General features: G+C 37.8%; 1 protein-coding gene across 2 annotated transcripts in view; it reads left to right on the top strand.

Moving 5' to 3' along the window:
* The window catches only part of EER4 (Transcription initiation factor TFIID subunit A), a 33,306-nt gene extending 8,856 nt beyond the window's left edge, over positions 1 to 24,450 (top strand). For both annotated transcript variants that reach the window (XM_010258492.3, XM_010258493.3), the window contains exons 5-9: positions 1,182 to 1,260; positions 2,128 to 2,192; positions 18,524 to 18,559; positions 18,675 to 18,953; positions 24,138 to 24,450. In XM_010258492.3, the coding sequence (XP_010256794.2) occupies positions 1,182 to 1,260; positions 2,128 to 2,192; positions 18,524 to 18,559; positions 18,675 to 18,860 (366 nt within the window). In that variant the 3' untranslated portion in view covers positions 18,861 to 18,953; positions 24,138 to 24,450. The remainder of the gene's footprint in view (positions 1 to 1,181; positions 1,261 to 2,127; positions 2,193 to 18,523; positions 18,560 to 18,674; positions 18,954 to 24,137) is intronic.
* Positions 24,451 to 24,796: the final 346 nt, after the last annotated feature.

Here is a 24,796-nt window from a genome sequence, read left to right as displayed (position 1 = left end):
TTGAAGGAAAGAACAACCATAAATGATATGTATGCCAAATTTGAAGAACAAAAGCCCACATTGTGCATGGTAAGTTGAGGCCTTTTTTCAATTGGCATTGGAGATATTTTTAACAGTATATATTCCTAATTTTCTTGTAATCTGTATTATATTTTGTCTAAAATGGTAAATTTGATAGATAATATATAAGATAATTTTAGTTAAAAGCGCTTGATTTATTAACATACAAATAATTTATTATTTTACCATCATTTTTGTTAAGGTTATATTACAAAAAATCATGTTTTAAGTTATTATTTATATAAATTATTATAGCTATCAGTATAATTGGGTCTATCGGTCCTGGTTATTAATTGGGACGGTTTTGGGTCTATGATTTTGTCTCAATTAATAATTGGTTTGCGACTGGGAGACCCTGTCCTGACCCAGATCCAACCTGTTGACAGCCCTAGGTGAGGTGTTGGACTTGGCAATCCCATACAAATAGGATTCAGCGACATAGCTACTATTCTTTAGTTTTAAGCTAATATCTTTTATGCTATACAAATGATGGAATAATTATTGGAAATGAAAAAAAAACTGAGCATAGATGCATTAATCAGTGCAAAGTGCAAAAAACGCTAGCCAAGCAAGGATTGATTATGCTAGATTATCAAACATTAAAAATTAACATTCATGTCCAAAATTTGCACTAAGAATTTGAGGTTTTTAATCACATTTTACAAATGTGATGTAGAAGAGTCCCTCAAGTGTCATATCAGTTTTAGTGCCCATACATTTCCAATAATAGTTCCCATTTTTGTAGTGTCAATGTGATGTAGATTCTAACTTGAACCTGGAAAATAGGATGGTTAGTCAAGGACTGCTACACTGTTCTCAGGTCAACCTGGAGATCCTCTGTACATAGTTATCTGATCTGTCACATTGTTTTAGATGGGTGGAAAGAGTATTGTGATTACTTTACCTGACCGAGTTGGTCTTTGACATGCCTCCTGAATGAAACCCTAAATGTGAACCTGGTGAACTGATATGCCATGTGTAGATTGTCTCAGAGTCCATGTGATTCATATCTTTATCGTTTTCATGATAATGATTGATGATCTCCTGTTTTAATTTGGAATGTTATGTTTTTCTGATACAAATTTATCCCATCTTGGCTTAACAAAATATTATTTTTGCAGGTTACAACATTTGCATGTAGTTTGGCAAAACATCGAAAATCTTCAACTTTAGAATCAAAGGATTTATTACTACACCTAGGTCCGCTCTCCTCTATGACCATACTTCTTCTTCTTCAAAAAAAAAAACATTGTATTTCACATGCGTTTTTTGTTAATGGTAAATCTGGTGTTAATGTGTTATTTAGTGAGGTTTGCTTCTTGGTCTTGGCAATTTATTGCTTATTACTTGTTTAGATGTTTATCATTAGAAGCAAAGAATGCAGAATCATGCTTGGACCTACGTATCACCATTTAGAGGCGTCATAGGAAAATTATTAATGAAATTATCCTAATCTATTTTCTAGGAGAGCTTCTCATGGAATCTTTTCCACATTGGCCTAACCATATGAAGTGTTGTTTAGTTAATCATCAAATATTAGGCATTGAAAATCACTTTGATGGGACTGTTTGAGTGGGTTGCAACCTCATGGAATTCCATGCATTTGACAAAGGATGTGCTTCTTTGAATCTACATCCTAACCCAAATCTATTGGCTCTGTTTGGTTGCCAGGAGAATATAAGAATGTGAAATAAACTAAAAGAAAATAAAAAGAAAAAAACAAATATTTATTTTCTTGGAGGAACTTGATTGGCAATAAAAAACAAGGATATAATTTTTTTAGAAAGTTAGCATTTAGTGGGCATCAATCGTTTTTTAACTCAATACTCAATATTCTTGCCTTTTCAAATAGTTTTGCAAGGAAAAACATAACTACCATTTAAAATAAAACTTTTGGAATCAAGAAATTGCTGTTGTGGGTCCAATCCACTTTATTAGAACAACTTTTTTAGCCTTTGTTTTATGAATGCCCAAAATCTATAATATAAAGGATGTACTTCATCTCGTCTTTGTATGTTTAAAAGGTTAGTGCAATACAGTTATCTAAAAGAGGATATCATTATGCAGAGAAAAATTGGCATTTGAAAATTCCAGGATATACAAGCGAAGAGCACAAGTACCAGATGAAATCTGTAAGAAGCTGTTTATGTTTCATTAACTTAAACATGGTAAATTGTGTATGCATCATCAAATGTAATTGTAGTTTTCGAAATAATTTGAGTAAACTCAAAAAATAGGCTGCTTCTTGGTCTATTAGCAGGGAGACCAGATATTCCCCCGCCCCCCTTTTGTATAGATAGTATATGAATGTGCATACACTTAATTTGTCCACTTTTCGCTTCGAAGTTTAACCTCTCTGTTAACATATGTATGCATGCATTTAGTGGCTCTCATTCTACATATCAATCTTTCCTAGACATTCTTTGCCATCCATGTAAACATGCCATGCATCCATCCATAGTGGAAGCAGTGGTGTACTGCTGTAACACTTTTCGTGCCTTACTAGGGTCGAAAATGGTCCTCCATTTTCATTTTCTTTTGATTAAATATATTATATATTCAAATGGGCATTAGGGTCAAAACTATCGTTTCCACTATCATCTAATGGAAGGTTGATTAAGTAAATTGATTGCAAAATGCAAACTATAGGGGGCATTCTAGTAAAATGCAAATTATAGGGCAGGTTTTAATAAATCCATGAAATTATAGGGGGTGTTTTAGTAAATGACCTTTTTTTGAAAGATAAAAGTGAATTTCATTAAAATCAGGAATAAAAGATCTACAAAGGGAGAGTTTCCCTCTACAAAGCACTACAATAGATGCTTAAATCCATCCTTGTAGAGACATTACAATTCAAAGTCATCATCCCACAGAATATTTCCCCAATAAGTCTAGTGGGAAGCTGAAAGAAGATTGAGGGTGGAAGATAAATTGGAACTAGAAGAGTTGCTGAGGAAAGTGGAGATGAGTTGGAGATAAAAATCTAGAGATGTAAGTGGCTAAGGGAAGGGGACAATAACACTAGTTTCTTTCAAATGATGTGGCAAATGGTAGAAAAAGGAAGAACTCTGTCTTGGAGCTGGAGTGGGATGGACAAGTTTTGACAAGGAAAGAGGGGATAGCATAAGCCTCTATTTCAAGGCAATTTATGATTGTCCGGGGAGACCAAGAGAAAGTTTAGAGGATTTGGAGTGGAGGGTGGGGAATAGAGAGTTATTGGACTTTTTGGAAAAGAATTTTGAGGTTCAAGAAGTAAAAACTGTTGTTTCTCAACTGATTGTCCTAAAGCCCCAGGGCCCGATGGTTTTATGATGGCTTTCTATCAAGATTGCTGGGAGATAATTGGGGGTGACTTAATGGAGGTTTTTGAAGAGTTAAGAGCAAATGTGACTTTTATTGCTTTGATCCCAAAGAAGATGGATGTGCTACAACCGAGGGATTTCAGACCTATAAAAATGGTCCTTCCTTTGCTAATCTCTCCAAATCAAGGGGTCTTTGTTTTTGGGAGACAAATAATGGATCAAATACTCATTGCTAATGAATGTATAGACTGTAGAGTTTAAGAGGAGGAAGAAAGAAAAGGGATTGGTTTGTAAGCTATATTTGGAAAAGGCTTTTGACATGGTGGATGGGGATTTTCTTCTAGAAATTCTCAACTACAGGGGTTTTGGAAAAAGATGGTATAGATGGGTGAAGGGTTGCATTTCCTAGTGTCATTTTTCCATATTGGTGAATGGAGTAGCTAGGGATTTCTTTCCTGGTAAAACCATAAAAGGGGCCTTAACAAGGGACCCTTTGTGACCCTTCCTCTTTACTTCGGTAGCTGATGTACTAAGTGAAATGATTTTAAGGGTAGATGCTAATAATTTGATTAGAGGTTGGAGAGTTGGGAGGGAGGAAGTGGTGGTCATACATCTATAGTTTGTAGATGATATCATACTATTTTGTGAAGGGGAAGCAGAAAAGCTTTCGAATTTAAAGAGACTAGTGCATCATTTTGAGAAAATCTTCAATCATTTTGGCCAATTTGCCGGTTTATTTCTTGTTTACCTTCAAAATATTAGTGAAAGTGAAAAACCGGTTTGAGAAGATTATGAGGGATTTCCTATGGGAATCGGGGGACACCAAGAAGGATCATCTAGTGAAGTGGGAGGTGGTTTCTAGGAGTAGGGATGATAGAGGACTAGGAATAGGTATTATCAGATTAAGGAATACAACTTTATTGTGGAAGTGGCTTTGGAGATTGTCGTTGGAACATGATAGACTATGGCATGGAGTGATTGTTAGTATACATGGATTAGCAGACAATGGTTAGCATACCCCAGGGCTTCTCGATGTTCTCCCTAGAACGCTATTCACGGTATTTTGCTTTCCATACTTTCCATATTTCAAATGTGATGCCTATGTAGGAAACAAAGTGTTATTTTGGGAAGATGTATGGGTTGGAGAGAATTCCCTTAGAGATAGGTTTCCTTCTATTTGTTCCCTTTCAGAGAACAAAAGAAAGTGATCTCTTCAGTTTTTATCGATTACTCATGGGACCTAGGCTTGAGAAGAGGGTTAAGGGAGTCAAAAATGGGGGCTGGTTGATGAATTTGTTGCGACAGTCTACTTGGATCAATCTTGCTTGGATAACAGAATTTGGATATTGTCCCCTTCTGGTTTTTTTCGCTTGCTCATCTTTCTATACTGTCCTTCAATCCTATAACCTTGTAGGGAACTTTCCAATCAAGGAGGTTTGGTGAGATGACCACACATCTATTAATCTCCTCTCCTTTTTTGTTTTTTATTTTGTCTTGGTTCTCTTCTATCTTTAATTGCAGGTGGACCCTTCCCCTGGATGTGGTGAGCCGCTTTGACCCAAATTTTCTTAGTCAACTGAAGATGTGTGGAAGGTTATGCGGAGAGCTACAAGAGTAGCTGCAGGAAGGAGTAACCATTAAGGTTATTCATTCGTTGAAAACAATTGGTTTGTTTAGTTATTTCTTAGCTGGAGATATATACAGGAATTGGGGTGCTATGGCAGTTACAACTTCTTTCAAACCTGTTATAGGAACTTTGTCCCTATCAACACAACAGAGGGTGAAGTTGAACTTTGATGGAAGCTCTATAGGCAATCTGGGCCCATTGAGTATAGGAGCTGTTTTCAGAGATGGAGAGGGCAGAATAATTGCTATGTATTTGGGACCAACAGGAGTGGGAGATGCTTTGAGAGCAGATATCATGGCTTTGCTTCAAGGTGTGAGATATGCCAAACAGTTGGAGCTACACCACATTGAGATAGAAGGGGATTCTAAATTGGTAATTGGGTGGATGCAGTCAGGTTGGTTGGGAGCCTGGACACAGAAAACTGATATGGGAAATTTTTAGTTTAACAAGGGAGGTTGGTGTTTACTCTAAGTGGACAAGAAGATCAGCTAATGGGTTAGCTGATACTTCAGAAAAACAAGGGACTATTAGGGAGAATATATTCTGGGCAGTGCTGTAATTTAAATTTTTTTGGTTCAACACCCTATACTAGGGCTTGACAGCTGTACTTTGAAAGATCTTTAATGAAGTTACAGTTTCCAATAAAAAATATTTCCCTAATAATGGTAGAAGTGACAGAATTTGAAACCCTTTACCAAAAAAAATAAAAAAGACAGAATTTGAAGCCCCATAATAATCTATTGATGGACACCCATTTCACAATTAATCTTCCAACCTTTGTGCAAATCTTCTCAATGATAAGGGGTTGTTTTCAAAATCTCTGCCATATTTTTTGATCAGCAAAAATCTATGCCATTTCTCTCCTTAAAAACACACAAACAGATCGAATAAGGAATAATATTCCATAATAGATTACCCCTTTTGCTGAAAACTTGCAAATTGCTACAAGGAGACTACAGATTTGATATCTGGAGGTTCCACCTAGCTTACAGTTACACCAAACAGCTTCAAAACATGAGACCAGATGGTGTAAGATAAACTGCATTCCACCAGTAAATGTTGAACATCCTTCCTCTCCCCCCTCCCCTCCCACACACACAGAGGCTAGCGGCGGCAGTGGGCAAAATATTCCTTAAAAAATCAAGACAACCACTTGCATCAAGCTGCTTTTTGATTATATGTATATCCATGCCTTTTTCTCCCCCTTGGTATTCTATATTTTTCCATTCACGTTTTCCTTCGATTGCTCTCTTTATCTTTGAATTTTGATTCTCCTGGTGGTATATAATGTTTTTTCAGCCGTTTTCAAGGCGCCAAGTCCAGGGTAGGTGACAACCTAACTACATTCTCCTGGTGACCATTTTGTCTTCAAAAAAAAGTCCAGGGTAGGTGACAGAGGGGCATCTAGGTGCCTAGGTGTTTGTTTTTTTTTTTTTTTTAAGTAATATGATAATTCCCTAGGTTTTGTATCAACCAGTAATCATCTTTCATTAGTAATTATCAGTAATCTTTCCATGAGTCAGCAAACCAAAATCACCCAATCTTGACTAGCATGAGGAAATTCAACTCTTTTATGGACGAGAATAACCTGCTAGAGTTGCCCCTTGGACATGCCAAATTCACTTGGTCCAATTTCCAAAGCTATCCCACTTGTTCCAAATTGGACATATTTCTCTTCTCTGTGGATTGGGAGTAACATTGGGTTAGATTTTCTTGTTTAGCCCTTCCTAGGACAATTTTAGACCATTGCCTAATCATGATTTTCCAAGAGGATAGTTGGGGGGGGGGGGTCCCTAACCTTCTAGATTTGAAATATGTGGCTTCCTTGTTACCCATCATAAAAACTTGGTGGGTTGAGCAAGTTCAAGGTAGATGGAAAGGTCATAAATTCAGAAAGAGGCTTCAGAAGATCAAAGGGGCTCTGAAGGTGTGGAATACAGATGTCTTTGGAAATCTAGAGGTGGAAAAATCTAGAATCTTAAATCAGATTCAGGAAATTGACCTCAAGGAAGGTGAAGGAAAGTTGCTTGAAGGGGACAGAAAGAAGAAAGACCTAGAAGAAATTTTGAGAAGAGAAGATAGATCCTGGGAGCCAGAAATCAAGGAGTAAATGGTTAAAAGAAGGTGATGGAAAGTCTATATTCTTCCACGAATTGGCCAGTGGCAGGAATAAAAAGAATCACAACTCCAGGTTAGTCCAATGAAGTGGAGGTGACTGATCAAAAGGAAATTTCAAGGATTTTGGTGGATCACTTCAAAAACTTATATGGCACCTCTCCACCTTCCAGACAAGAAGTGATGGATTTGGAATGGCCAAGGCTAAGGGGGATCTCTAGAAAAGCAGTTTGAGGAAGAAGTGCAAAAAAGCTGTCTTTGAGATGGATGCAACAGAAGCTCTAGGCCCGGATGGATTCACTAAATCACTATAGGCTTCTTTCCAAAAATTTTGGGAAGTCATAAAAGATGATCTGATGGATGTTTTTAAGAATTTCTTTCTTTCTTTCGAGAAAAGGTAAAGTATCTTGTATTGAACTAGTATCAAAAGATGTATATCTTGTAAATGTGAGGCTGTACAGATATAAACCCAATTAGGAACTCCCAAAAAAAATCCACCCTCAAAAAAGATGCAGAAAATAGATCATCTTTAACTATTAGATATTGATATCCAACCCTTTAAAGCCTCTACTACAAGGTTAATCATCTCTGCCTCTGATTTTTCTTTCTGCTTGAAAGGAAATTCATGAAGGAGAAATCATTAATGTAGGAGTTGATGCCATGTTTGTCACTTCCAAGGTGTTTTCCTCTGGAATGAAGCATGTCCTCCCCCCTATAATCTCCCAATATCAAGGAGCTTTCATTGAGAATAGACAAATTGCAGACCAAATATTAATAGCAAATGAATTTGTTGAGGAGATGCAGAGGTCTAGATGCAAGGGCTGGGTGTGTAAAATAGACTTGGAGAAAGTTTATGACGTGGACTGGTCTTTTCTAGATTTGGCACTTGATAGTTGTGGATTTGGAGAGCAGTAGAGGGAATGGATCAAAGGATGTTTGCAATTATTGTCACTATTCCATCTTGGTGAATGGGAGTGCAAAAGACTTCTTCCCACTTCCCAGCTAAAAGAGGTCTTAGGCAAGGAGACCCCCTCTCCCCGTTACCATCATTGTAGATGCTCGCAGCGTGATATTGGTGAAAGCAGATTCTTTGGGTCTCTTTGAAGGTTGGAGAATATAGGGAGTGATCAAGTAATTCTCCCACTTTCTGTTTTCTGATGATATCATTATCTTTTGTTAGGGACACGGGAGAGGCAGGGGTAACAAACATTCAGTTCTTTCTGAAATGCTTCAAGAAAATCTCCAACTTGAAGGTAAATTGGATAGAAGTTGCATAGTTGGCTTGAGCTTTGAAGAGGAGATTGTTAGAAGATATGTCTTTGGATGTTCAGGTCAGTGGCCAATCAAATATTTAGGCTTGCCTCTTGGAGAAAATCCAAAAGCCCAGTCTTTATGGAACCAAGTAATTGATAGATTTCCCAAGAAATTTCCTTGTGGAAAAGAAAGTACATATAACCTGGAGGTAGAATTATTTTAATAAAATCCACCCTAAGTAACCTTCCTATCTAATATGTGTCTGTGGTTAGCATCCCTAGCTCAATAGCCAAAAGACTAGAAAAAATAACGAGGAATTTCTTGTAGGAACAGGGTGACATAAAAGGGATCATTTAATAAGTTGGCAATTGGTAAGTTTAAAAAGGAGGGTGGATTAAGGTTGGACAAGCTTGTTTTGAAAAAAACTTATAAAAAAATCTTGTTTTGAAAAGTAAGTCCCTCTTGGGGAAATGGCTATGGTGATTTCCTATTGATTCAAGCAGATTGTAGCACACAATTATCAAAAGCATTGATGGACTATCTCCAAGAGGATGGGATGCCATTATCAATATCAGGTATGGTGTTCTTTCTTTATTCACTGTGGAAAGCCATTATCAGCATTGCTCCCCCTGTTCTTATCCAATATCAGGTATGGTGTCCTTTCTAGCTCTAAAACCCTTTTCTGGAAAGATATTTGGTAGGGGGAATCAACCCTTAAAAAATTTAGCCCCAACTATTTTCTCTCTTGTTTTGGACAAAGATTGCCTGGTTTCCAACCGTTTTTCTCAGTCCAGCCTGTGGGTGAATTGGAATTTGGGTTTGAGAAGGGGTATTGGGGGCTTTGAAAATTCAGAAATCATTTTTTACTTTATCTACTTGAATCTTTTCTTATTGAGCCTAACTTACCTGATACTATAATCTGGTGCTTAACCCCTTCAAGCCTTTCTCTTCTGCCTTGTTCTTTAATGCCTTATCTTGTGGTCCAAATAATAACCAAACTTTCCTTGTTGATGTGATATGAAAAGGACCTGCCCCTCCTAAAGTCTGGGCTTTTTTACTGGGAGGTCTATCACAACAAAATCAATACATGTGAAAACTTATAGAGGAGAATGCCAAATTGGTTCTTATCTCCTCCACACATTTGTCTTCTCTGCAAAACTGGGGAAAATACATCTCACTTACTAATCTCCTGCCAATTTGTGATTGCTATTTGGATCTATTTCTTCTTGCAGTCTGGGACAGCTCCTACAGACCTAAGAAACCTGTTGGGAAGGGGGGGGGGCTTTCAACTTTGGGGTCTGAACTGCAGGACCCAGCTGGATTTACAGTTCAAAAAAAAAAAAAAAACAGACCTAAGAAACCTTTTCTCTGATACATATTTTATCCACCCAAAGCAGACAAGACAAGGTGTTGTGGAGATGTATGAGGGTAACTATCCCAATGGGTGTGTCCAACCTCATGTGTACTTCAATCTTTAATAAAATTCTGTCAGTTATTCATCAAAAAAGTATGAACTTCATATCAAAAATAGAAAACCAACATATTCATGAGAAGAAAAGGAATAAAGAATAGAAAGTTCAGGAAATATAGGGGCTGAGTTGATGAGACCCTGTTTTTGTCCTAGGAAAAGAAGAAAAAGAAAGGGTGGAAGTTGATTGATTATCAGTACAGGTTTTGAAGTCAAGGTTTTTTTTTTTTTGTTTTTTTTTGAAAGGTAAAGCAAGATTTTATTAAAACAGGGAGTACAAGTTACAACAGGAAGGCTAGCCACAAAAGGACTAGACAGAGCACTAAGCCAAGTTACAGACTCCAAATGGACTTGGAACTAAACAAATTGGGAACATTATTATTCTTAAAGTCAGGAGTAACAGACACCCAAGAAATCAGCTTGCTGACCGCCTGCTGTGCTATCTCATCAGTGCTCTTAGTCTTGTTACAAAAAACTCTCCTGTTTCTCTCAGACCAGATTACCCAAAGAACAGCCACAGGAATTGTCTTCCATATTAGTTTTCCTTTTTTTTTTTTAGGCCTGTAATCTCCCAGCTAAACAGAATGTCTTCGATTGAACTTGGCATGACCCAGCAAAGTCCAACCCTGAGGAAATGATCCCACACGCTAGAGGAGATAGGACAGTGGATGCACAGGTGGCCTGTGGATTCAAGCAATAGACCACAAAGACCACACATCAGAGAAGGGAGATGAAGACCCCTCCTATCCAAATTGATTTTAGATAGGCATTTGTTCAGTACCATTGTGCACACCAGGAAGTTGGATTTAGAGGGAGAACTAGGATTCCAAACTTGCTTACAGGGGAAGTTAACCCCACCAGTGCTTCTAAGTTTAGAAGTCAGGGAATTAACTGAGAAGCAGCCATCCCTACTCCAGATCCAGGTCCATTCATCTTCACTGTTGGTATCTATAATCTGACCCTGTAACAGGTCCAACAGCTCTAAGACCCCATTTACATCCCAATCAAACAGGTTTCTTCTGAACTGAGGATTCCAGATCACTGTGTTATTGGAGAGAGAATAGGAATCCACCACTGATACTTCTTGATTTGCTGCACATTGAAAAAGAAGTGGAAATGCCTCAGTTAAAGGTCTATCCAAACACCAAGGATCTTTCCAAAACATCAGCATGTCCCCTCTACCCACCTTAAATCTCACACCTTCATACATCAAAGGTAGACTTTTGAGAATACCTTTCCAAACAGAGCAACTCCAATTTGGGAATGGATCTTGTGATTTCCAATTTCCCCAATCCACCCCGTACTTAGAGGCAATTAAGTTCCTCCACCAGGAATTTCTTTCAGCAGCAAACCTCCATCACCACTTACTCAGAAGAGCAGAATTTAGCACCTTCAACTTTCTTAGGCCTAGATCCCCCTCCTCCCTAGGCAAGCAAACTTGATCCCATTTCACCATATGAATTTTTTGCTATTCTTCCCATCCCCTCCAAAGGAAATTCCTTTGAAGATTTTCAAGCTTCTTAGCTACTTTGGTTGGAATGGGAAAGAGGGACAGGAAGTAGGTGGGAAGATTGGCCAAAGTACTTTTGATAAGAGTCACTCTACCTTCAACAAACAGGTATTTAGCCTTTCAGGAGGCTCGTTTTTTCTCCATTCTCTCAATAATTGGATCCCAAATCGCAGAAGAGAAGCACTTAGACCCAAGGGGAACTGAAGATACTTCACATGAAGGAAGTTCACCTGACAGGCCATCAAGCTAGCACAATCTTCCTTTAAGAGGAAACCCTAGGTCAGTTGGATTTTGGAAACCAGTTTTAGAAAGGTTTGATAGGAAGTTAGCCCTATGGAAGAGGAATTATATTTCTTTGGGTGGAAGAATAACCTTGATTAGAGCCACACTGGCAAACCTCCCCACCTATTTCCTTTCAACCTTTAGAATCCCTTCTAGGGTAGCAAGGTGCTTAGTGAAGTATATAAGAGATTTCCTTTGGGATTCAAGAGAGGAAAGGAAGGACCATTTGATCAAGTGGAAGCAGGTTAACAAACCTAAGGAACAAGGGGGTTTAAGGATTGGGAACATCCTATTAAGGAACACAACTCTACTAGGTAAATGGCTTTGGAGGTTTCCCTTTGAGAGCGATAGACTATGGCACAAAGAAATGGAGAGCATTCATGGGGTGGACGGAAATGGCTGGGATGCAAAAATCTCCCCTCACTGTTCTTTGGCTTCTCCTTGGAAAGCAATTCATGAAATCTACTCTACTTTCCCCAATTCCATCTAGTTCGATGTGGGACAAGGTAATAAAATTCTATTTTGGGAAGATCTTTGGGTAGGGGAAACCCCACTTAAAGATCAAGGGGGAAGCTATATCCATGTTGGGAGCACAGTGTCCAAATGGTGTGAATTGGAAGTTGGGCCTCAGAAGGGGACTAAGGGAAAACGAGTATGAGTCTTTAATCCTATTGCTGGACCTTCTAGGGAAAATCCACTTGGACCCTTCGCTGGAAGATTCTAGAATCTAGGTAGGCTCTCCAGACGATCTCTTTTCTTGTTCTTCTTCAGTACTTGCTTCCCCCAACCCTCTAGGTGGGGATTTGCCTGTGAAAGAAATTTGGTGCAAGCCTATTCCCCCAAGGATTCAAGCCTTCTGCTGGGAAATATTCCTTGCTAAGGTAAACACTTGTGATATGCTGCAGAGAAGAAGACCATACATTTTCCTTTCTCCTCATGTGTGCTCTTTGTGTAAGGAAAGTGGTGAGATCCTATCCCATTTAATGACATCTTGTTCTTTTGTGCTCCAAATTTGGGAATTCTTTTGTACTCTCTTTGGCTGTAGGTGGGTTCCCCCTCAAGATGTGGCAGGACTCTTCAACCGTGACTTCTTGAGACAACAAAAGAAAAGAGGGATGGTAACGTGGAAAGCAACAAAGGCAGCAATTTGTTGGGTAATATGGGAAGAGAGGAATAACGGGATTTTCTCGGAAAAAAGCAGAGCAGTAGAGGAAGTTATTGATAGCATCAAGGTGAAAGTAGCTCATTGGGTAAAACCCTGGCTAGCTTTCAAGTTTCAAGTCTTCTCGGTCACAAACATTCTAAGAACCTGGCCTGAAATAACACAATCATCAAGAGTAAGAGAAAAAGTAAGGTTGGAGTGGAAACCACCAGAAGGCAATAAAGTGAAACTAAATTTTGATGGGAGCTCCTTTGGAAATCTGGGCGTTTCAGGAGTAGGAGGAGTATTCAGAAATTCTGAAATGAGGATATTGGGTTTATTCTTAGGACTGATTGGCATCGGAAACTCACCGAAGGCTGAACTTTTGGCATTACTACAAGGGTTAAAGTTGGCCAAACAGTTAGGATACAGATATTGAGGTGGAAGGGGACTCAAAAGTAGTAATTTCCTGGGCAGCAAACAGTAGCCGTACCCCGTGAACGTTTAAACAAGTGATTAGGGAAGTGGAAAAGATAGCAAAGGAGGTTGAGGCTGAATTTAAATGGGTCCGAAGAAGTGCAAATGGGCTAGCTGATGCTTTAGCAAAACAAGGGGCATTGAGACAACACCTATTTTGGGCTGCACTGTAATGAGGGATAGAATAGAGTAATTAAAGGGATCAACACTCCCATCACCAAGTTGTATAAATTGTTTACAATCTGAAATTTAATAAAATACATGTTTATTGATAAAAAAAGCTAGTACAATCTTCCAAGTTTGGAACAGGACCCACCAGAATGATTTTGCTTTCATGAAGGTTAACTTTTAGACCTGAAACCACTTCAAACCAGCACAGTACACCAAGTAGGAGCTCCAATTGATCAGTTGAGGCATCTAGGAAACAGAGGGTATCATTTGCAAATTGCAAAATGTTGATCTTTTCTGCTTCTGGGGCGATAGCAAAACCATCCCAAAGCCCACTAGCCGCAGCCTTAAGGGAGAATTGGGACAGAAGTTCCATTAGACAAATGAAGAGCAAGGGTGATAGAGGGTCACCCTGTCTAAGACCCCTATAACTTTCAAAATACCCCGCAGAGCCATTTATCAAGACAGAATTTGGGTGAGGAAACACAAACTTTGATCCAATTCCTCCACTTCTGACCAAAATTCATTTTCTCATGCACACGATCCAGACACCTCCAATTAACATGATTGTAGGCTTTCTCTATGTCCAGCTTAACTACAAGGCCCGGAGTTCCCTCTCTTAATCTCGAGTCAATGAGCTCATTATCTATAAGGACAGAGTCAAGTATTTGCCTCCCCGGAACAAAAGCAAACTGGTTGTTTGAAATTATACTACTCAACACCTGCTTCATTCTTTCTGCCAACACTTTTGCTAGAATTTTATAGAATCTGTTCAATAGGGTAATGGGTCTGAAATCTCTGAGGTTTATGGCCCCTTCCAGTTTTGGGATCAAAGTTATAAAGGTGGTATCAAGACTTCTTTGCAGAGAAGCATTATCATGAAAATCCTGAAAAACCTTAAGCAAATCAGATTTAACAAAATGCCGACATTTGATGAAAAATAGGTTAAATAATCCATCCGGCCCAGGGGATTTGTCACCATCCAAACTAAAAATTGCTGCCTTAATTTCTTCTTCAGAAAAGGGCCTCTCCAGAAGCTGTTTCTATTCTGCACTTAACTGGTTGAAAACTAAATCCAAAGGGAAAGGTCTTCTGTCCCAAGATTCCTTGTAAAGATTCTTATAGAAAGAAGAGGCTGCCATTTTGATTTCAGCAACTGAATTCCCAACTCTTCCCTCCCATTCCAATTTGCTGATTGAAGAGGTTCTGACTCGAGCATTGGCCATTTTGTGAAAGAAATGTGAGTTTCTGTCTCCTAGTCTTACCCAAGTTACTTTAGCTCTGTCTCCATTTAATTTCTTCCTTCACTGTCAACTTGTCAAATTTTGTCTTTGCCTGAACCCTTTTTTGTCTCAATTCTTCTGAGATTGGACCCACCTCTTCAGCTCTGTCAATTTCTGAAATGGTATTCAGGTAAGCTCTTTTTTTGGTTTCTAGATCAATTTTGTTTTCCAAATTCCAGATATTGACCTTTTCTTTAATTGCTCCCATCTTCTTTGCAAGGATATGGGAGCTAGTACCCTCCACTTGACACCCACACCAGACTGACTTCAGCAAAGAGATAAATCTTTATTCTTCAAACCATGAATTTTCAAACTTGAAAGGTGTCTTGGTTTTTTCCCGGACACCACAAACTAGCTGATTGGGGTGTGAACCGAAACAGGCCTAGGAAGAGCAATCTGCTTAAAATCCGGAAAGACCTCCTCCCAATTTGAGGAGATAAGAAGCCTGTCCAGCCTTACCAGGGTAGGAATCTCGTGGTTATTTATCCAGGTATACTGAGCTCCTACTAAAGGAGTGTCCATAAGCTCAAAATTGTTTATGAAATCAGCAAACAAACTCATCTCCCTTGTCCTTCTGTTTCTAGAATTTCTTTCATCAGAGGATATGGTGGCATTGAAATCACCCCCAAATTATCCACGGACAAGAAAATGAGCCTCTCATAACAACCAACTCCTTCCAAAAAGACTCTGTAAGCCTACAACTGAAGGGCCATACACATTAATTATCTGGTACTGATTCCCATCCGAAAACTCCAGAATCACTGATAATGAAAAGAGGCCAGTTTTAAAGGAAATAAGTTTACAAAACATAGGGTTCCACAGAGTCAGTAAACCTCCAGCACTGCTGGTGGCTGATTTAGCCCTCCATTTAACTTGACCATCCCCCCAAATACTCCTAACTACACCGGTCCATAGCTTCCAGCTTAGTTTCTTGCAAAAACACAATTTGAGATTTCGATCTTCTAAGAGTACCGCACACCACCAACCTTCTTCTTCCTGAACCTAATCCCCTAACATTCCAAGATAAAATTTTTAACTCCATTAAGATAAAGAGAGAAAAAAGAGAACCACTCCTTCTCTAAACTACTATTTTTGACTTTTCGAACCCCATCACTGCTCCCTGCCTTGTCGTTAAGGCCCAAGTCAACCTCATCAATTCTCTGTTTTTTTTGAAGAAGCTCCCCTCCTTTTCTAGCCGCAAGTTTACATCTTTCAAAAAGAATCCTATGTTCCACTCCTTGAAGACTGAAACAAACATTCTGAATGGTTTGCTGAAGTGGGGCTCTATTAGGAGCAATGACCTAGCTCCATGTATCTATGTGAAGACTGAAGAATATTATAGAAGATTGTACCATCTGTATATATATGCTTTCACCTCTGTAATGTGATGGTACACTCTCCACACTCCACTTGACATATCCATGTTCTGGTCATATACATAGTGTGGAAACCTGCACATATCGTATCTTCTTGACAGGTATGGGTTGTTTAGGGAATATTCATCAAAATTAACATATGGTGTCCTTAGGTGATCCCTGGGATGACTGCCAGTACCTTGTGAGGATAGTCTTGCAATATTGGACAACTATTGTATGAGTCAACTATAATCCAATAGAATATTGACCAGATCAATAACTGACTATATTCTCACCTTATTCTAAAATGTTCTTGTATTCCTTTTCTTCTAGATGCATAAAAAACCTGCATGCAGAAGGCATTGTTGCATAACCTTATCCCTGTCACTGAGGGTATTTTGGTTGGAATAGAAACCCTTGAAGGAAGTTTTGCACATCCTGAAGAACTAAGAACTGGATTACTGATAAAAAAAAGGTCAAGAAATGGACACCAGAAATGCTAAAAGTGTTTTGCAGATTTTAGATGCATAATTCTAGTGGATGAAAAAGGTGGTTCACCATCTTTCTATAAGCTAGGCACAAGTTGGAAGCATGTGGAAATAAAAACACAGTGTGATACTCTTCTTCTGCACAAGCTGGAAACAATTTACTCAGGTCTGAAAGGGAATAGAGACAATCAGGGCAGAATTATGGGTTATGCTGTATTGTCTCAAGCTGGCTAAGTCACTCAGCTACAAGGGATTACAAGTTGAAGAAGATTCAAAGGTTGTAATTGAATAAGTGAATTATAATGAAGCAGGATCATTAAAATATAGAAACATGCTAAGGGAAATATCGAAACTATCTTACTTATCAAAAAAAAATCTAAACTATTTTCAGAAATTGATTTTAATTTTCAGCCACACTCCAAGGTAAGATAACCTCCTAGTGGATGGCTTGACAAAATCTGGTGTATGTATAAATAACTTGTATTGGGGTACAATACTAGTGTAGGCATTTAAGGGGTGGTTAGTCAAGGCTAACAATATGCAAAGGGGTGCTGGGTGCAAGGCACTTGTAACCTGTTATCCAACCAAAAAAGCATTGAAAAATATTAGAACTTTATTATAATTCAAGGGAAGAAAAAGAGATCAGAAAGTACAGAAGGCTGTACAATTAAGTCATTAAACTCACCCACCCCAAATAGAAACCAAATTGCCACTGCCTACACAGGAAGGGCAGGTCCCAGTGTAGTTACTAAACCCCCGCTCTAGAAACTAAATTTTCTGGTGAGCTACTTTTAAGCAGTATGTACGTATCTTTGGGAGAGTAGAAGCATTCAACAATTCCTTATGAGGGAAGGAAATAGTATTTATTTTTTGTTAATAGGGAAAGAAATAGTACTACAAATAAACACATTGAAAAAACAAAAAAATAGTTGTGCAAATAAGTTTGTCCCTGCCTTCCGTTGGCAAGGAAAAAACTTCTAAGGTTCCAAAAGAACATTGAAACTTAACATTTGGCATATGCCAATCTTTCTTGTCACCCCAGAATTCCATATTTGAAGAACTCAAAAAACAAAGGAAATTGGATGGTCATGGAAGAAGATGATCAATGAGTCTAGGACACTTTTAGGAGAAGGGGATCTCCCTCCACCATTCATCTTCTCAGAATCTAGCTTTACTTAGCTAGACTTCCAGTCAAGGTTTCACATCTAATGTGTCTAGAGAAAGTAGGCAAGAAGGAAGTTGGTGGATTTCCAAGGACATGCCAGAAGATTTCTGATGATGATACTGTGCCTTTTCGATTTTGTGTCCATGTGGCTATGTGCATAACCTGTTAAATTTGTTAAGCACATTCTTTTGTCAAAAAAGCTAAAATAGAAAAAATATGAAATATAGCAATTTTCATGTAAAAGGATAACCAATTGCACAAAACCCTTCCTGCATCACCCTGGCCAACCTGATTTTTTCGTGCAGGATGGTTCCTTGGTAGTATAGACTTATCCAGGTTCTAGGTATAAACTAGTGCAACAGCACAGGAAAGGTCTTCAGAAAATGGGGTATGGATGCTTATTTAATGATGAATGATAGAAGTTGAAAGTTATACATAATCTTAAAGTACATTTAAAATCAATATGGAAAAAGTATCCCCCTGGGTTTATGGTGGTCCAACGTCCAAAAATCACCAAGCAACCAAAACAAAATGCTCTCTCCTGGTAGGAATACTTCCAACTATTAGGTGCAATGCAAACAGGATTGTTTCTCCATGAGATGCCAAAAGCATTTATTATTTGCTACCTTTTTTTATAATTTGTGTGCATTTTCTTAGTTACTGATATAGTATGTGTTTTATGTTGTATTTAGTTTATTGCCTTTATTTTCACAGATATGTTTTCTTGGAGGTGCTCTTTGATAATATATTTTAGCATTTAATTTTATGCAAATGTTCTTTCTCTTTTGACTTTTAGGAATCTAATTTTGATACATCATGTACTTGCAGTTGTCAGGCGATCTTCACAATAGGCGTCTTGGGATGGTAGTTTTGGAATCTTATTCTTTTTCCCTACTTTTTGTTATGATATTCATTGTGTTTATGTTACATTCCATGCATCTGGGTACTAGAGAATTACTAAAACACATTATTGGATCAGATACGCGCATTGATGGAATCATCTCATTCTCAAACCAATGCAAATAGTGCTAAAGACACGATCAGACAAGCAATTGGCAATCCAGTTGTTAACCACACAATAAGATCATCCCCAAGCTCAGAGCATTTGGTAGCACAGTCAACTAGCTCTCCTTTGCTGCAGCAAGTACCACGATTTGGAACTTGAAGGACAGAAGAAAAGGATAAAGAAGGGGATGTTTCTTATATATACTAGTTTTGTTCTCCATATCAGTTGGGTGCTGATTTCTGGATTGTAATGGTAAGCTTCATTACCTCTCAAATATGAAATTGCTTGTTGTATTTTATCAATTTTCTACAAAATGGTCTCATAAAACGATATAAGGGTAGTTTGGGGTTTTAGAGATGTTTAAACATGCACGTGAGAATCATATAAGAATCTTTTCTGAAGTTAGCTGACAAAATGACAGCGGGTGTAAAGTGTTGGAATCTGAAAGTTGAGTGTGGGTCTTTGTCGCAAATGAACATTCGGGGGTTTAAGTGTCACTACCTCCAAAGTACAGGGTGGTAGTCTGTAAGTTTCCCAAAAGAAAACATAAATGAATTAGATTATGATCTCTAATATTCAGATATGCATACACTCCCATGGACCAAAAATGGGTTGTAACACCTACATAATATATAGAAGGGGCGTAATTAGTTAATTTTTTTTTTATAGCAAACGAAATTTTTATATTAAAATAAAAAGAAGTTGCAGGAAGTGATAAGAAATCACCAAAGAGAGAAAAAGACACTGACACACCTATCAACCCTAACTATCAAGAACAGCTCCATAAAAACATGCTCCATCTTCCCATCATAGGTAACCTTTTCACACCTGAAAGGATTGCAACCATCCTCACCTAACAAAAGACATATGCCCCAAACAAAACTGCCACTACCCCTAACAAAATACCTCTTCTAAAATCTTCAAAAACGATCTGTCTATTCCCTCCTGACAATTCCTCCCCCTAAAACAACTTGCATATTTAAGTCCTAACCTGTGGATTCGGAATATTTAATTGTATCTCTTTATCCTAGTACCATAAATATTTTTCTTGCTCTTCACTGCTGAAAAGGAACAAACCCAAACCCTTCCCTTCTTGAACTTCTCTTCCAACCACCACCTCAATATCTATCCTTTTATTAATTTGAACTACTTTGTCTAATGGGATGACATCAAGAAATTCATCTCAATCTGATTCCATCTCTCCTTATGTTTCCAAGCAATCATTGATGTTTTCGAAAGTCTTCACATAATACATTGGTTCTAAATCTTTTATTTTGAACAGCTTCGCTTGCTACAGTGTTTTTGCTGGTTCTGTTAGTTCTTAGAGCATAAAATGTGACCTACACCCTGATCCCAATGTAAATAAACATTGTCACTATCACAACATTCACCACTGGTTTTCGTAGTTCTTAGAGCATAAAATGTTACCTACACTCTGATCCCAATGTAAAAAAACATTGTCACCATCACAATATTCAATTAATTATTTGTCCCTCATAAGATATTTGTATCTGCACCATCCACCTAGTTATTTCGGACCTTTTGGTTGCCTTGGCAATGACCCAGCTGACACCTAGGCAACACTTGACTTACACTGATCTTACAAGATTAGATACGGCAAGTAAGGCCTGGATGCAAAGCCTTGGGAACAAAATTAAGAGGGAATCATCTCCACCAATAAGGAGCTCAAATCAGGCCAGGTTGGGTTGGGCTGAGGTGAAATCTAGCCCAATCATGTATCCTCAATTCTAACACTGACTGAACTGTCTGAACCCTATCTTCAACTTAACATATTCAACCATAACCTCACCTATGCAAGAAATCAGGTTTTGGGCTGTTATGGGAATTCATATTTGCCCGCACAGACATAATAAATAGACATCACATAATAATATTTTACATAAAGAAACTAGTTGTGTCATCAAAATCATCTTTCTCATCCCTGCACATACGCACACATAAATATAAATATTATCGTCATTTTTGGGTTGGGACAATGAAGTTCACATTGTACCTGATCCCGGATGTACCTTCACCACTAGAATCTTGCTAACCGAAAGAGAAGCTGATTACTGAACATATGCAGTGGTCTTGATTGAACTTTTCCTGTTAAAACTTATGCTACTCTTCTGGTGCCAAGTGAGGGACTTCTGTAGATTTTCTCCATATTAACTCCTAGCATTATTATATCCCAAAAACACACTAAAGCTATCAGTGCATGGGAATAAGCTTTTGTGTAGACAAATAAGAGTATCTTTGCTTCGTCTGTTTTTAAAAAATAGATTGCATTTTGTTCTGTATCTGCTTTTTCTTTTCCTTTTTTTTTTGGTATTGAAACTTCTGCATTGAAAAGTAGTCACCAAAAATAGCTTATGAAAGAAACAATAATTTTGATCTTCTCTGAAAAGACACTTTTGAAAATATGTTGTTAGACATAATTTAAAACAAACGTATCCCATTAAACCCCTTAAAAAACTTGGGAACATACTTTATCTGTTATTCATCTTTCAAAGTTTACTAAGAATGCAAAAAGTAATTAGACTAGTGCTGCAGGAATTAAATAGTCAGAACTCGAATTTTCTACTAACGCTTTTTCTGTATTTAGTTTTAGACAACAGGAACATTTTGGTCATTTACATGTTTGTGAAGTCCAACCTAAATGTTTCTTTTTTTCTATCATAATTTAGTTGTATTTAAAAGTTCATAATGATTGGTTAAGTAGTTCAGGAGTTATTGAATCTTTCCTTGAGTTAGGTAGTGTTTCGTAAATCTAAACTTCAATCTCTGGAAGGCAAAAAACGTTACTGAGAACAATTTTGAGCTGAGTAGTGAAAAATTGCTTTTTAGCCTTTCTGGATCTTTAAATGCAGTGAAGCTGTTTTGTAATCTGAATGCTGTAACCTTTGATAAATGTCTATAATAAATAATTATTTATTATTTAAGTAATTTATTGTTTATTATTATTTAATAGACTATAAATTCATTAATAATGTTAACGGTTTTTATTATCTTAAACAAATCTTCAAGTATGAGGAAATACAGTTAAGGTTTTGCAATTCACGAGTGCCATTAGTGTCTAAAATGTTTAAAAACCTTTGTATGCGGTCAGGTGTGCTGTATCTAGACCTGTTCATGGGCCGGGCCGGGCTTTTATTGTGTATTAACAAATTTTTTTAAGGCCCGAGCCCGGCCCGACCATCGGGCCTACAATATGGGCCCGAGCCCGGCCCTCATAAAAAGCCCGAAGCCCGAGCCTGGGCCTGGGCCCGAAATTTAGCCTATATTATTATTATTATTAATGTTGAAGCAGCTGAATAAAGAGAGAGATAGATTGAAATTATAAAGAAAAGAATAAAATATATATATATATATTAAATTATAAATATATATTTTAATAAATAATATAATATATAAAATACATATTATATATTTTATAAAATATATAATACTGAGTTGGGCCGGGCCGGGCTGGGGCCAGGCTTTTTTGACAAATCCCGAGCCCGGCCCGAAACACAGTCTGGCTTACTGTGTTAAGCCCGAGGTCAGGCCCGCGGGCCTAATTATATGACCAAGCCCGGCCAGGGTGTGGGCCGGGCCGTCGGGCTACCCGGCCCATGAACAGGTCTAGCTGTATCCAAGTGCTGCTTTTGGAGGATTTTCGGAGGTCATACTAAATAAACCCCCCCCCCCCCTCCCGGAAAGCAAAAATTTCCATGGTTGGAGGTCAATTAGTGGTACTGAATGACACGTTAAATTATGATAGTGACAATTTTGTAAATTCTATTTTTTAGTTTTGTAGTAGGTTTGGCCACCACCCCTATAGTGTCTATATTTGTCCCAAGCACAAAAGCATGGTCAATGAATGATGATTGAGTGAACTTTTATGTATAATAACATATTTATGGTGGATAATTCGATAAATGTTAAAGTGATTCTAGGCCTCTTGTTGAGTGATACATGACCTTTCCTCTTTTCTTTCTCCCTCTATCTTCTCTTCAATTCTGCAAGCAACTATTTCTACTACAACCAGTCCACCAGCTCACAGATTCTTTATTAAAGGAGTTTATATAATATTTTTTGAGGAGCTCATATGAATTTTTCTTTAATTTGCGTTAGAATTTGAAGTTTTCCATTTTGGTAGTTCTTTTTCTTTTGTGCCAAACCCAAATGCCCTCCTATTAGGTTGTCCCCTGTAAGTTTTTACCAACCTTTCTTCCTACCAAATTTCATCTCAAAACTCCATTTAAAGCCTTGGTTTATGGAACTTCGGTAGTTTTCTTATGAAGGGAATAGGGATTTTTTTTTGTCTTTTCTGTGGGAAATTTGCACAAAATCAAAACAAATTCAACCGTTACATACAATCCGTTCTAAATATTTTTCGTAAATTTCCTTAAAAAAATTTATTATCATGCTTGGTTATTGAGTTTTCTGTTTTTTAACTATTCTAGGTAGAATATGCTGTCCTTAGTGATTTGACTAGGAACCTTTTTAACCTCTTATCTATCCTTAAAATAAATAATCATCTCTGTACCCTTCCTGCCCCCCTGGAGTCGTTTTAGGGTAGTCGAAAAACTCAGTCCCACATCTATTAGTATCGAAGTAACCACCAACCTGCATCAGTTTGGGTCAGTGCAATCAAGGTTCAAAGTATCGATACGTATTGTGCTGAGAGCTTCCCGATATGCCCCTACAGGGGTTGTATCAGGTCAGACCATGGTTCAGAGGGTAGCTGGGACTTAAACCAACCCCTCTGAACCGGTTTTGAAAAAAAAATAAATGAAACATAAAAAAAAGCACGGTGTATCGGCCTGTGTCGATATTTAGAACCTTGAATGCAATCAGCGCTACATCAACCAGGTAAGATCTCAACACTAATGTCCTTTAATAGGGTTCCTTTCAAGATGAACTATGGTAATTTGAACCACGGAAACCACTGGCTCCATAATAGTTACAAAGTGTAGATCCGTGATGGGCTGATTTCCAAGGATTACTCTAAATCCACTTCATCTCTCCTTTAACCAACATGAAAACAGAAACTTTATGGCAACAGGATTTGTGTTATTGGACCGGCCATTCTATTTATCTTGAATGTGCAAGCAAATAAACAAAGAACATAATTATTGTCTCTGTTGATTTTGCTTTAGCTTTCAAAAAGATGTTGATTTTGCTTTGGGTGAAAAAAAAAAAAAAGAACTCTTGTGAACAATACATTTAGGTTGAGATGTCAAATTAGTAAGTCTCCAAAGTAGGCTCCTCCAACTGGATTTTGTATGCACTAGAGTGTAGATTGTCTGCTAAATATAGGTGAAACGGCTTAATGATTTCCCTGTATATGGAAATATACAGGGATATTAGTTTCTATATCAATGTTGTTGCTTTATGGTAACTTTACTGACTTTTGAGTATGATCTTTGTTCTTTCTCATGGTTGGACCAGTGAAAAAGCAAGCTTGCATGATTGGTGGAAATTCACGGATATTCCATGGGGATTCAGGATGGGTATCGAGAGCATTTGCTGCAACAGTTGCAGCACACACAAAGATATACACTAAATTGTGCCATGTTTAACTTAATATTGTTTTTCATTTATAATGTCTCGTCTTTAATCCATCTTTTTTTTTCTTTCATTTGGTATGATCCTTAAGGTACACACAATGCAGACTGTGTGTAAAGGGGCCTTACTGCAAGAACTGGTTGATAGAAACGATGTAAAAGTAAAAAAAGGATAAAAGAAATTATTGTTGAGCTTCTTTTTGGTTGGCATTATGTGCATGTTTCTGCTGTAGGGCGTTCTTTATGCGTTAATATTACAAGAAGACCCTACATGAAGAAGAAGAGGAAGAAGAATACATTGCACACTGCCACCTTGTACAATGTAGTGACACTTAACCTCCCGAACGTTCATTTGTGACAAATCTTTCAGACTCCAGCACTTTGCCCCCCTCTTTTTTAACATTCTGTTGTTTAATTTTCTAAAAGATTCTCATGTGACTGTCGATGTGTGTTTAAACATTTCTAAAACCACAAATTGCCATTTGCCCTTATCTCCTTTTATGAAACCATTTTGCAGAAAATTGATAAATTAAAACAAAAATT

Source organism: Nelumbo nucifera, chromosome 2, assembly GCF_055504915.1.
Source record: "Nelumbo nucifera cultivar China Antique chromosome 2, China Antique-T2T, whole genome shotgun sequence".
In the NCBI taxonomy this organism is placed as follows: domain Eukaryota; kingdom Viridiplantae; phylum Streptophyta; class Magnoliopsida; order Proteales; family Nelumbonaceae; genus Nelumbo; species Nelumbo nucifera.
The sequence above is the reverse complement of the archived record's forward strand: the minus strand, read 5'-3'. Positions and strand labels throughout refer to the sequence as shown.